Source organism: Amphiprion ocellaris, chromosome 1 (genome assembly GCF_022539595.1).
Source record: "Amphiprion ocellaris isolate individual 3 ecotype Okinawa chromosome 1, ASM2253959v1, whole genome shotgun sequence".
Classification (NCBI taxonomy): domain Eukaryota; kingdom Metazoa; phylum Chordata; class Actinopteri; family Pomacentridae; genus Amphiprion; species Amphiprion ocellaris.
This window is the reverse complement of record NC_072766.1, coordinates 3,917,186-3,931,081: the sequence shown is the minus strand read 5'-3', so window position 1 is coordinate 3,931,081 and position 13,896 is coordinate 3,917,186. Positions and strand designations below refer to the sequence as shown.

Sequence of the window (13,896 nt, the reverse complement as noted above, 5' to 3'; positions counted from 1 at the left end):
AGAGTTCTTTCTTTGTAGTAGGCGTCAAATGAGGAACTAACTCTCTGCTGGTTTAACTGTGTGCAGTTTCAGTGCACATGTTCTCCAGGTGTTTCAGTCCTTCTAAATATAAATTGTCAGTAGGTGTGAACATGCATGACTGTCTGTCTCGTTGTGTCGACCCTGTGATAAACTGGTGACCTGCATGAAAAAAAAAGTTTGCAGTTTCTTTAATTATCGAATTCATTTCTTCACAGTGAACCTGGTTTCTTCAGAGTCTGGGGTTCTGGGCTCGGTTGGTAATGCATTTTCTCCCTTTCTCCATACCTGGGTTGCACATGAGCTGCATTTTGTTGTGGCCTCATAGTCTTATGAATGTATATTTTGTCTGCAATGATTAATTAACAGATTAAGAATAGGGCTGAATCATATGGAGAAAATATGTAATTGTGAGTTTTCCAGCTGATACTACATCTGTGATTTGATATTGCGATATGGGTTTTTAGTCAAGCTTCAGTTCAGTATTTGCTGTATGATAGATTTAAATCATGATGGATAATTGCCACTAGACACAATCAAAAGTGCAACTGTCACACAAGGAGGTAGCATGAACTTGTAAAACCTCTGACACAATAATTTAACCCCTGGGTCAAATGGACGGACTAATATATATTTTAAATTGCAGTCTTTGCAAGAGTAAGGCCAAAACTGTTCAAAATTGTGGCCCTGGCAGGTAGAGGCCCGTCAGCGGCAGTCTGTGGTGGGGACTGACTGATGTGGGTCAATATCTATTATTGGTAATCAAGAAATACGGACAGACTGATATTTAGAAACAGTATACAATAAATGTTATAGTTTAACAGCATGTGATATCAGAGAAACCTGACAACTAACTATGTTACTTCATTAAGAAGGATTACTATAACTGAATATGTACATTAGTGATGAAGAAAATATCACATCCTTTTGCTACAGACTCTCCCTATCCTTAGTGTCACTCATTATTCCTTTATCATAGTCACTGATAACTCCCCAGTTGTCTGCCGGACCCTTTGATTCAATCACTTCTTGTCATTAATTAGCAACTATATGTAAACTGACCTCCATTCTTTTCTGTATTTACATACTTTCTCCTCCAAACTCTCTGACCAACTTGAAATGTCTGACTCCTTAAGTGTTCTGGGTCGGTTTACCTTCACAGACTCGCGCTGTGTGTTGTAAGCCCACCGTATACCAGAATACTATTGAACATCCCACTACAGCAAACTTTGCATGAGGAATTTGGGTAAATTTCTTCAGCTAGCAATAGAAGTGACCACTGTTCCCTCTAAGCTGCGCGCGTGCGCAATTGCGCACTGCTGACAGGTCTCCGCACACAGAAAATCTGCGCTGCGCACAAAAAAAAAAAATCCAACCTAAATTGTAAATAAAATAAACACGTAACAGTTCATTCTGTTCTATTTTTCAGTGTGAATCAGTGAGTGACCGATGACTGGCTGCTGCAGCCAATGATGCGATTCACATACGTATTTACCATAGACTGTATATAATGGTATTTACGCAGCTAATCAACGTCAGACGTCCTTATGTGCAGCCATCGTTGTTCTCATAGATATGAATGAGTAGATAGGACACGCCCCCTTTGAGCTGCGTGCTACAGCGAGGCTAAGCTAGTGGGGGAAAAGTTTCAGTGCATTCCGTTGATGTAGACGTCGTGAAAACGGAAACAACAAGTATGCCGGCTCACTGTGCTGCATACAATTACACACTACGTCGTACGATTGAGACGAGGAAACTTGGAATGGCTTTTCATAGGTAAGAATAGTTTTTGACTCTTTTTTCATTATGAAATCTTGTTGAGAGCTTCCACTCTATGAGAGCTAACTAGTTAGCCACTAGCAAAACGCTAAGGCGAGCTAGCAGCTTGACAACCAAATACCATACGATTAATAGTAGCTGTAGTATAGTTGTACAAGCAGTAGTAGTGATACTAAAAGTACAAGCAGCAGTAGTAGTATAAACAGCTGTTAGAGTCGTAGAAGTAGTATCAGCATTTGTAATAGTATTCCAAGTTGTAGTAGCAGTGCCAGTATCAGCAGCAGTAGTGTGTACTACCACTACTACTAGTAGTAGTCACATTGCTATTACTACCACTAGTACTACCAATAGTAGTTATAAAGCCTAACTCATGTATATCCAGATTACCATCTATGTTCTTCCTCCAAACCCATTTTATGATTGGGATTACAGGCAGTTCTTTAGGACTGCTCTCAAATAATTGAAATGTTACTAAACAAGGTTATACTTATCAAATTAAATAGCTCTGGTCTCCAGTATATTGGCGAATTCGGTTCTTTGTACTTAATTTATTAGCATGATTTCTTTTTAATATGTTGTCTACAGACTTAATTACTTCTCTGTCTACTTTTCTTACTCCATGTAGGTTTCCCAGAGACTATGGGTTGAGGAGGAATTGGAAGTTTGTCGGCTTAGACCTGGTGTCATTCCATCAGTGTTAAACTTCCCGGCTCATCTTGGAAGAGTACGTGCCAGAAAGACCACGACCAAGCAGCCTTGAGATCTTAGGCAGCGTCTCCCTGAGGTGGGTGTCGACGGTGTTCACGGTCAGGTCTGTAGAGGGGGGAGGCCACCACCCACCTCCCCGCCTACTCTCCACCCTGACTCCGCCTTGGCTCCACCCATGTGGTCATTTTATTAACTACGATGCCAAAGGGACGACGAAATTACTTCTTTTCCTCTGATCTGTAGCTCAGTGAGTTAAGGATTTACCTGTGGAGCTCCAGGTCGCTGGTTCAAGACCAGACCCTTCTTAAATTTTCTCAAAATCCTGACAAAGACAAAGAAAGAAAAAGGCCAGTGGTGGGTCTTGAACCTACTACCTTCCACTTGGTAGTCTCTCTTCCTACCCCCTGAGCTACTCACTCAGATACTTTTTTTTTTTTTTTTTGCGCATTTATCATCTATTTTTTTGCCATTTTCGAGTTTTTTTTAACTTGAGTCTCGACTCGACCGTTTTTCTCAGGAGGTTGGACTTCAGCCTTTGTGCTGGAGGGTTGAACCCTCAGTTCCAAGACTTTCAAAGCCTCCAGACCTCCCGAGTCCTCAGGACCTGAGCTTTCACACAGTCTGAGGGCTGAAATTTTCTAAGTCCCACAGTAGTTCTCTGTTAGATTGAACTTCCAGACAGTCCAAGGACTGATATCTTCTAAGTTCCTGAGTACTTCTCTGTTAGTTTGAACCTTTCCACAGTCTGAGGACTGAAATCTTAAAAGTTCTTGAGTAGTTCTCTGTTAGTTTGAACCTTCAGACAGTCTGTTAATGTTTCGATTAAATCTTTGTTTGTCTTTTTAAATGTTTTACCACCTTTTAATGTTTAATTTTCTTTTTAAATCCTTCATTGTATTTCTGTGTAATTCCTATTTGAACTTTTATTGTCTTTAAGATACAATTTTCTAATTAAACATTTAATTTTTTAATTAAATGTTTTGTTTTTTTGGCCTTTTATTGGATAGGTGTAGTGAAAACTGACAGGAAATGGGGGAGAAGAGTCGGGGGAAGACTTGCAGCAAAGGGCCACGAACAGGACTCGAACCCGGGATGCTGCATCAGGGACCAGCACCTGTACATGGGTCACCCGCTTAACCCGTTGAGCTATATGTGCACCCGTGTTTTGTCTTTTTAAGGGTTTAATAATCTGATTAAATGTTTTGCATTTTTAAAAATGTTTAACATTCTTCTTGTTTAATTGTATGTTTTAAATGTTTAATGATGGAACTACTTTATCTGTAATTTCTAATATTTGTATTTTAAAAATTTTGTTTAATTTCATAATGACATGTATTGTATCGTGTTGAATTATCTCATTCAATATTTTGTCTGTTTAATAGAGTTAAACATTAAATTACATTAAATTATATTAAACAGAGGGCCGGATTGGACCCTTTGGCGGGGCGGTTTTGGCCAGCGGGCCACATGTTTGACACCCCTGGGTAACAACAGACCAAGATATTCATTTTAATTTAGTTCGGTTTATTTTTAATACTTAAGTGTAATGGTAAATTGGTGCTAAAAAATATTTCAATGTTTGTATTTATCTGTTCGTGATGTTGTGATGTTTGTGGAAATGTAACCGGAAATGGTATCATTGTCCTTCCTGTCCGACGTTCCAACGTCTGTACGTTTTTACGCGTTTACGTCAACGTAACGGATCTATGACAAAGCGAGCAGTGAGGTAGTGGTCCCCCAAACATGTCTCTTCTCCCCCGGACTGACTGGCTCCAGATGACCCGGGATGGGAACCTCCCTGCCGCCTAAATCAGCGACTCACTTCACCGCGGCGACTCAAGCGGAGCGTTAAAGCAAACAGAAGCTGTCGGGCTGTTTATTTATTCAAGAGAAGATGGCGGAGTTCTCGCCCGTCCTGCCGATGCGGGATGGAGGAGGACGATTTGCCCAGCCCATCTTCCCTCGGTCCAGGTCCGGTTCCGAGTCGGAGAGCGAACTGTCCCAGAGCCTGGCCCGGACCAAGATCCGCTCGTACGGAAGCACAGCCAGCGTCACGGCCTCTCTGGGGGAGAAGTACATAGAGCATCGGGTTACAGACAGTGATACTCTGCAGGGGATTGCTCTCAAATACGGTGTTACGGTAAGATTGTAGCTCAACCACAGCAGTGTGGGTTAGACGTGATAATAAGAAATGAAAATCAGCGGTGAAGCATTAAATCAGTCCTCAGACGAGTCAAACACAACATCACTCCAATTTGCATTCATGTGTCCCTTCACCTCATGTTAACGTGAAAACCTGAGCAGACAGTATTATTCTGGTGTTTAACACAGTTCTTCCTGCACCCAGTCATCTACAAGGATGATCTGAAACCAAGTATCTTACAATTACTTCTGTATTTTCCTTCAACTACGAGGAATGGTTACAACTTCTTGATTTTACTTTCATTTCCAGTGCAAGATAAGGACAGAGACAGTACAATGCACAATGCCACTTCTTATTTTACAGCAGATAAATGTGGGTTGTGGGAAATATTACCTTAGGACAGGGGTGTCAAACCCATTTTAGTTCAGCCCAATTAGATCTCAAGCCAGCTGCACCAGTAAAATCATAACATACTAACCGATAAATGACAACTCCAAATCTTTCCTTTGTTTTAGTGCAAAAAAGCACATTCTGAAAACGTTCACATTGAAGGAATTATCTTTCTACAAAACATTATGAACAACCTGAAATTTCTTAAGAAAAATAAGTTCAGTTTCAGCAATATTATGCCTCAGTTTATCATTTACACATTATGACTTACAGATCACAGAGTGTCTACAAAAAGGCACAAAACATTTAGTCACAAGTGTCTGGAACTGAACGATACACTATTTTACTTTATAAAAGACAAAGAACAATAAAAACAAGACAATATGACAAAAATGACACACAAACAAAAAAGCGAGGAACAAAATGACAAAAAATTTGACAAATTACATGAAAGAAAACAAAAAAGTGACAAAAAAATTAGACAAAAAGTTACAAAGCAACAAAAAAATGGACAAGTGAGACAAAAAGTGACAAAAGTGTGAAACAAAATGACAAAAACGATCCACAAAGCAACAAAAACGTGTCCTAACCGATAAAAGTCAGACAAAACAAAAAAACAACAAAAACTAGACAAAATATTACAAAAATGAGACACAAAATGACAACAGAACAATGAACAATCAAGTCTAGTCTGTTCTAGGAATTATTTTAAATTTATAGTTTTACAAATTTACAAATTGCAGTTAATGTCTTCTCTGGAATTTTTACACTTTGCAAAGTCATCCCACGGGCCGGATTGGACCCTCTGGAGGGCCGATTTTGGCCCGCGGGCCGCATGTTTGACACCTCTGCTATAGGAAGCCCCAATGGGAAAGCAAAAGTAAAGAGATCATAAAGTTTGTGTGTATACGTCACTAGCAAAACTTTATTATCGTTTAGGCAAAGCATCTCCAATGCCTTCAGATCAGTTGGACACAAAACTTGATTAATGACACATTTGTTTTGAAATTTGCACCACAATAAAAAACCCTTGCCTCACCAATCCTTCAGCTGCTTTAGCTACTGCAAGAGTAGTCCTCCTTCCACTTCATTCTGCTTTTTCTTTGGTTTATATGTTGGACATTTGTCTGCAGTGAGTCATACTCTTATGATTGCATTCCAACTTTAACTCAGGCCCAAAATACAATCACAGCAGCCTCTAATGACATGTTATTTCCTTTACACACTTTCTAACATTGAATGCAGTGTTCTTCAGCAGGTGCTAACAAAGCCGTCCTGATCTCAAAGTATGCATTTAGTGAGTGTCAGTGGAGAGTTTGTGTCCTGAGATGGTGTCAACACTGTTTTATGAGAATTTCTCTCCAGTCAGGAATGCACATTTACTCCATGGCAAGAGTAAAAATACTGAAAAACTGATTGCCATGTGGACAGAGTAAATACAACAGTTATGCCATATGTTAGTAAGGTTTATCAGAAGGTTTTAATCTGGTTCTTGTTGAAGAAATTTCACTCTTAGTCCTGCAAAGTTTGTTGTAGTGGGATGTTTATTGGTATTCTGGTATACGGTGGGTTTAAAAACACAGAGCATGAGTCTGTGAAGGTAAACCAACCAAGAACATTTGTAGAGTCCACATTTTATAGGGATGGTCAGAGGGTAGGGAGGGGACTGTATGTAAATACAAGGGTAAATAGTGGTTCATTTGCATATGGTTGCTAATCAGTAACAGAGGGTAAGACAACAAAGAACAAAAGGTAATTGATTCAAGAAGTCTGACAGACAGTAACAGATAAAAAAAAAGTTAGAAGAATTGTGGATAACTGTGGGAAATGGAATGAAGGAGTGACACTAGAAGGTATCTGTAGAAAAAGGCATGTGCTTATTTAGAACCAGGAAGTTGGTCAGTCGTAGAAACTCTACAATGTCAACTCTGTTCTTTCTGCTGTCACCTCAACATTCCAGATGGAGCAAATCAAGAGAGCCAATAAGCTGTTCAGCAACGACTGCATCTTCTTGAAGAACAGCCTCAACATCCCCGTGGTGTCGGAGAAGCGCTCCATATTTAACGGACTGTCTCTGGAGTCTCCTGATGGAGACGGTGAAACGGCCTGCCTGGATGCTGACGCGCCCTGCATTGTGACGCAGGACATCGAGGGACCCACGCCACCCTCGACTCCACCCCCCGAGGACTCCAAACCTGCCCAGCCTCAGCCTCAACCAGAGGAGCTGTCAGCCAAAGACTTCTTACACAGACTAGACTTGCAAATTAAGCAGTCAAAGCAGGTGGCTCGAAGGCTGAAAGAAGAGGAAGTGAGGTGAGGTGCTAAACAACACCCAGCCAGCAGCTGTTTCTCTGCTGTGTCTTGGTGATTGTTGTCTTTCAAACCACACTGGGAACACTCATTGCTAATATTCTTCTTTCCAAATTCCACTGCATCAAAATATGTCACCTTGACCACATCTTCTCTAAAGTCCCTTCAGACTAATGTTTGGTGAGCATAGCGTCCAATCAGATGTTTATTCTGGGTGTGTAGGCCGACTTTTGCCTCATGGATGCCTGCCAGCAGCCAGCTCCAGTTTGGTATTGACCAATGAATGATCATCAACACTGAGTAGTTTTTTTACCTACCAAAACTTTAGGTCTAACAAAGTCCAGATATGCACAAGACAGTTCGGATAGGTATGTCTAGATTGGCCAAATAAAGTTGATAGATAGGCATATAAAGTCCAGATAATCAGAATATAGTCCACATAGATGTAATCCAGTCCGTGTAGGCATAATATACATATATATATATATATATATATATATATATATATATATATATATATATATATATATATATATATATACATACAGACAGACAGACAGACAGACAGACAGACAGACAGACAGACAGACAGACAGACAGACAGACAGACAGACAGACAGACAGACAGACAGACAGACAGACAGACAGACAGATAGATAGATAGAGATAGATAGATAGATCCTTTAATAATTCTTTGCAGGAAATTACAGCAGTTTCAGAACAGACATAACACCACACATTTCCTCAAATAGCTTCCATACTAAATAAGTTACATAAAAACAATGAATAAATATTAAAAAATGCATGTACATACATATAATAAACTCCAGATAGGGCTAAAAACATGTTCAGATCTTCCTAATAAAGCCCAGGAAGTGTTTAGATCGGTCAGATAACTTAAGATAGGCATAATGAAGTTGGAGTAGGAATTTTAAAAAGTCCTGATATTAAAAAATTAGTCCACATAAGTGTAATATAGTTTAAATGTGTATGTCTATATTTGTCAAAAAAGTCCAGATACACATAATATAATCCAGATAAAGTCTAGATATGTATAATAAATCCTATTTAGGCAAAATAAAGCCCAGGTGCATATAGTAAATACATGATTTTTAAAAAGTTCAGATCGGTATACTAAAACCCAGGAAGACATGTTAAGATTGATTAAATAAAGTTGAGATAAGCATAATGCAATGCAGACAGGAATAAAAACAAGTCCTGATAGGCAAATAAAAGTCCACAAAAGTATGATAAAGTCCAAATAGCCATACGAAGTTCCAATAGGTATAATAAAGTCCAGACAGGCACAATAAAGTCTAAATAGGTATAATTAAGTCTAGACAGGTGTAATGAAATCCACATCAAATAAAATACAAAAAACAACAACTGATAGGCGGAAATAGGTCCACATTGGTGTAATAAAGTCCAAATATGTATGTCTACATTTGTGAAAAAAAGTCCAGATAGACATAATGTAGTCTGAATAAAGTCCAGATATGTACAATAAAACCCATTTAGGCATAATAAAGCCCAGCTGCATATATTAAATACCTGATAGTTTTTTTTAAAAAAGTTCAGATTGGAATACTATAACCCAGGAAGGTACGTTTAGATTAATTAAATAAAGCTGAGATAAGCATCATACAATCCTGATAGGACTAAAAAAAGTCCTGATAAGCAAATAAAAGCCCAACATTAGTATGATAAAGTCCAGATAGCCATATGAAGTTCAAACAGATGAAGTCCAAACAGATACAGTAAAGTCTAGATCGGTATAATTAAGTCCAGATAGGTGTAATGGATTCTACATAAAATAAAATTTTTTAAAAAAGTCCTGATGGGCAATAATTAGTCCACATAGGTGTAATAAAGTTCAAGTAGGCACAGCATATTCTAAATAGGTCTAATAAAGTCCAGATGTTTATGACAATGTCCAGAGAGGTTTGTGTCTTGCAAAAATCTTGAGTGTTTTGGTCACTTTGCTGCTTTTTACAGCCGCTTTCAACCTCAGCTCACAGACTGACAGTCAGACTGAGCTAATCTTTGCTTGTTGAAAATGGAGCTGAGCTCATTGGGTGATTGTCAGAAGTCCCGCTCAGCAGGAAAAGAGAGTGAAAATGTTCCGACAGAAGGAGGATCGAAGATTGGGATCAGGGTTTGGCCGATCTGCTGCACTACTCAGACGCCATGTTACACAACGGTCAGGTATTTAGCGGGATTTGGCTTGCAGACTCAGGCCTGTGCACATCTTCCTAACGCTGCATGTTGAGACAGAAAATGTTCTCGTGTCTGCTGGGTCGTGAAGTCGTAGTGGATGCCTGGCGTTCACCCATTCATAGAGAGGCAGGCTTTGTTGGTGCTGTCCGTCTGTTGAGTCACACTGCAGCTGACTCTTCCACAGACACATACACGCTGTTTCCACTTCAGGCTTTCTAAAGGAGTTTTCTTCGTACTATTGTCCCTCCTGGTGCAGCTCTGATGCTAGTTTCCTTCCTGGTTGCCCTGGGGTAACATTACCTGACTGTTTGAACAGTTGCGGCAGTCCGGTTGTCCATTATGTTCCTTATGTAACCGGCATGTCTTGTTTTAGAGCTTTTGAGTCCAGAAACAATAAGATCAGGTTTATGACATTAATCTGCAGTAACAGTTCATACAGAATCACACAATCAGCCTCAGAATGAAGGATTTACCGCATCTTGCTCATTTTACTTTGATTATAGTTATATTAAGATTCAAGAAGAAGCCTTTAAGACAAATCAGCTTCATATTTATAAGTGAAAATCCCACCACTGAACTGCACTTCTAACTAGATTTCAGGTCCTTTAGATGACTCTTTTATCCTCCTGCCTTAATGCTCTCTCTTCAAATTTCCTGACAAAGTTCTGCTGTAAAACCTTCCTTTTGATCCTCTAATATTCGATCCTAATTGCCCCACACCACTTACTTGATTTCAGGTTCTTTAAATGACTATCATCCGTTTGTCCGTGTTGAAAATCAAACTGTAATCTGAAAATAATGTCTGTCACTATATGGAGACAATATTATTTTAAGTATTTCATTCTTATTAGTTTGCACCAACCAATGACAGACCATCTCCTCTTACTTTTGCTTTTAGTGATGCTCTGGTAACTCTAGACCTCTGCTTTGTTTCATAAAGGCACGTGCCATGAGTAGACAAAGTTTTTAATGCCTCCTTAAATGTTTACCTACCACCTGAGGCCAAGCCGAGCTTTGTGCAAAGATCCATCTATGACTGCAGCCACATAAAAGGCTGACCTGTGGAGCTGCAGTGTGTTTAGACAAACAGAGGCTCGCTGCCTTGTTTCCACACAGTCCCAGAGCAAACACACACCGCATGCCTGTTTGACTTCCTGCCTCAGTCAAACCACAAACGTCTGAGCTAAACTGGAGGGAGAAAGTAGACCGAGTGATGTTTCTTCCTGTAGAAACCCTTATAACTTCATATACAAGCAGTATTACCACTGTGAAGATGTTTTAGCTTGAAAATGTGGCCACATTTTTCTAAAAACTCAGTACTGTGCTGCGCTGCTCCTTGCTTTTTCAATCTGAAGACATCGCTCTTGTCTCTTAGATTCACTGTAGTCATTTATTAACTTTATTTTTGCAGCATCTTTTGAAACAGAGTTACAAGATGATGACAAATGAAAAACAATAAGGTTAAAAAATGGAAACAAAAGACGTAAAACTTCAAATTTATGAGTAAGAACAGGGTTATGGGGAAGAAAAGCAAGTTAGAACTGACACATTGAGTTGTCCAACAGTTCAGCCTGTAAGGGCAAAAGTATAAAATAATAATAATTGTAACTTTATTTATATAGCACCCTTAAAAACAGTGTTCACAAAGTGTTTTGACATTTAAAGCATGCAACACAGAGGCAATCAAACAAGATATAGGAGACAAATCAGAGCAGTCAGTTAAAATAAATAGTAAAAATGATAATAAATTAAATGAATAATTAGCTAGATTAACACGCAACTCAAACAAGGGAACTAGGCAGTTTGAAAATTAAAGAACAAGAGTGAGAGTTAAAATTAAAAGTAAAAAAAAAAAAAGAGAGAGAATTAAAGAATTAGAGAGACGACATCCCACCAAAGAACCAGGCAGCTAAAAGCCAAATAAAACAAGAGAGAACATCTAAAATAAAATAAAATTTATAGTTTTACAAATTTACAGATTGCAGTTAATGTCTTCTCTGTAATTTTTACACTTTGAGGGCCGGATTGGACCCTCTGGAGGTTCGGTTTTGGCCCAGGGGATGCATGTTGGACACCCCTCGGTTAGACACCGAACCTACCAACTTTATCTCAGGTATTTCTTGGATCGAGGCCTTGCTCTCCAACAGATTTAATAAAAACTCAGATGCAGATGGTTTGGGAAGTCCTTCTGACAGAAGGCAGGATGCATAAAGCTGCATAAAGCTGGTTGGAAACAGCAGAGTTACATTAAACAGGTTCGCCTTTCGCCGCATCGCTAGAATGAATAAATACAGCTGCTTTCAATGGGACCAATTTGCTTTTTCTACATGGGCTTTTCTCGAAGACCAAATTGGACTGAGCTCTTCAAAGTTTAAAAGATTGATCCTGTTCTCCCTCAGGATGTGAGATGTATGATGGGTAAGATATTCAGGAGAAAATCCACACTTCTTTTCAAATCCAGCCTTCAAAGTTGTGGTGTGAAACCTTTATTTGCTGCCTCTTTTGATGTTGATCCTTTTCTATTCATTCCTTAAGTAATTGGAATTCTGAACAGCTACACCAGAGCTTCGAAGAAAAAATGTTTTCTTCTCAATGAAGGAATGTGTAATAACTTTTATAAAACAGTGGTTAAAATAATGTTAAACATAAGGCTGACTGACATGCAAAAAACATCATATTGTCGTTATTTTGACGATTTTAGTTGGAATACTAATTTTTGCATGTCTTTTCCACTGTGAAAAGTGCAAAACTGATGTGATTTTTGCTCCTGTCTGTATCAAACTAACATGTTTTGTTTGGAGAATATGATCTCTTGGCTGGGGGGCATCTATGTAGCGCTACAGTGCTTCAACTTGCGACTTGGATTTGTCCGCATTGCGATAATATTTCAACTAATCCTTCAGTTAAACTTATAACGCATCTCAGGAGTTGGTGTTTTGTCCGGACAGATGAGCTCTCTGCTGTGACTGAGAACAATATGACTGGTTAGCTTCATCTATTATTCACACGTTCGCCTAGATCAAGGCTGTCAAACATGTGGCCCACGGGACAAAACCGGACCTCCAGAGTGTAGAGAAGACATTAACTGCAGATTGTAAATTAGTAAAACTGTACATTTAAAATAATTTCTAGACCATGACAAGTTGTTTTGATCGTAAAGTAAAATACTAGATCGTTCAGTTCCAGATAGCTGAGACTAGATGTTTTGTACCTTTTTGTAGATATTCTGTGATCTGGAAGTTGTAATCTTTAAATGATAAACTGAGGAATAATGTTGTTGAAATTTAAATTATTTTTCTTGAGAAATTTCAGGTTGTTCATAATGTTTTGTAAAAAGATAGTTCCTTTTAATGTGAACTTTTTTTGCACTAAAACAAAGGAAACATTAGGAGTTGTAGTTATTTACAGGTTATTATGTTATGGTTTTACTGGTCTGGTCCACTTGAGATCAAATTGGGCTGAATGTGGAACCTGAACTAGAAATAGTTTGACACCTCTGACCTAGACACTGTGGTAAAGCACAGGAAGAAAGACACGAGTTGCCTCTGTGGACAACTTCTAAGAAAACATTGTGTATATTTTTCTCATTTGCAGGAGCAGTGAGGAGGACTACACGGCCCCCACGGCGTCTTACCAGGACATATAAAGGACAAGTGTGTTTACCTGAAGCTCAATCTCGGACACCCATACAAGGACAAAAACACTCCCACAGCCTCGTTGCTTTTTTTGTTTTTCCATCCTTCTCCTTTTACCTTTTTGTGTTTACCAAACCACGTTGAACAAGTGTCATGTTTGCCTTTTTATTTATTGAAATGCAATGATTGTGATGTATATTATTGTTTTGTACAGTTTTACTGGGCGGGTTCCAGCGAGCCCGTCCACTCAATCATACGCTTGTGAAGCTGCTGTACAGAAACCACCTGCTGCATACGTTCACACACACACTTTGAGCGCTAAGCAATTCTAGGAGGATTAGCTTGTTAGACTCGCTAACCGCTCCTGATGTTCTAAATCTCCTCCTAGAATAGGCGCATTGGAAACTATATTCAGGCCTTCCTCATCGGTGTTTACCCTGTATGAGCTCACTCCAAACAGAGGCGGCGGCGGATGGACTCAAGCCTTTGAACATGTTCCATTTGCCTCGTAGAAGCTTTTTTTCTTCTTTTTTTTGTCTTTGGAAACAGAAGGGATTGCTCTATTTTTGAAGTGTGAATGCAATATTTATGTGTGGAGATGTCTGTATCGGCTGTTTTATTGTGCTTTTAAAGTTGTGTTGGTTTTATTTGGGGAGAATAAATACGTATTTAAGCCAGATGTAAAGATCTGGAGTG

The 13,896-nt window shown here is 39.0% G+C and overlaps 1 protein-coding gene across 1 annotated transcript; it reads left to right on the top strand.

The window, feature by feature from the left end:
• The first annotated feature begins 4,194 nt into the window (after window positions 1-4,194).
• lysmd2 (LysM, putative peptidoglycan-binding, domain containing 2) lies at window positions 4,195-13,879 on the top strand. The gene is made up of 3 exons (XM_023283982.3): window positions 4,195-4,645; window positions 6,999-7,351; window positions 13,160-13,879. The coding sequence occupies exons 1-3, from the start codon at window positions 4,400-4,402 to the stop codon at window positions 13,209-13,211; spliced, it is 651 nt and encodes a 216-aa protein (XP_023139750.1). The 5' UTR covers window positions 4,195-4,399; the 3' UTR covers window positions 13,212-13,879.
• Window positions 13,880-13,896: the final 17 nt, after the last annotated feature.

Coding starts and splice junctions, on each gene's coding strand:
- lysmd2 (XM_023283982.3), top strand. CDS start 4,400: ATGGCGGAGTTCTCGCCCGTCCTGCCGATGCGGGATGGAGGAGGACGA. Junction 4,646..6,998: donor CTCTCAAATACGGTGTTACG/GTAAGATTGTAG, acceptor TCAACATTCCAG/ATGGAGCAAATCAAGAGAGC. Junction 7,352..13,159: donor CTGAAAGAAGAGGAAGTGAG/GTGAGGTGCTAA, acceptor TCTCATTTGCAG/GAGCAGTGAGGAGGACTACA.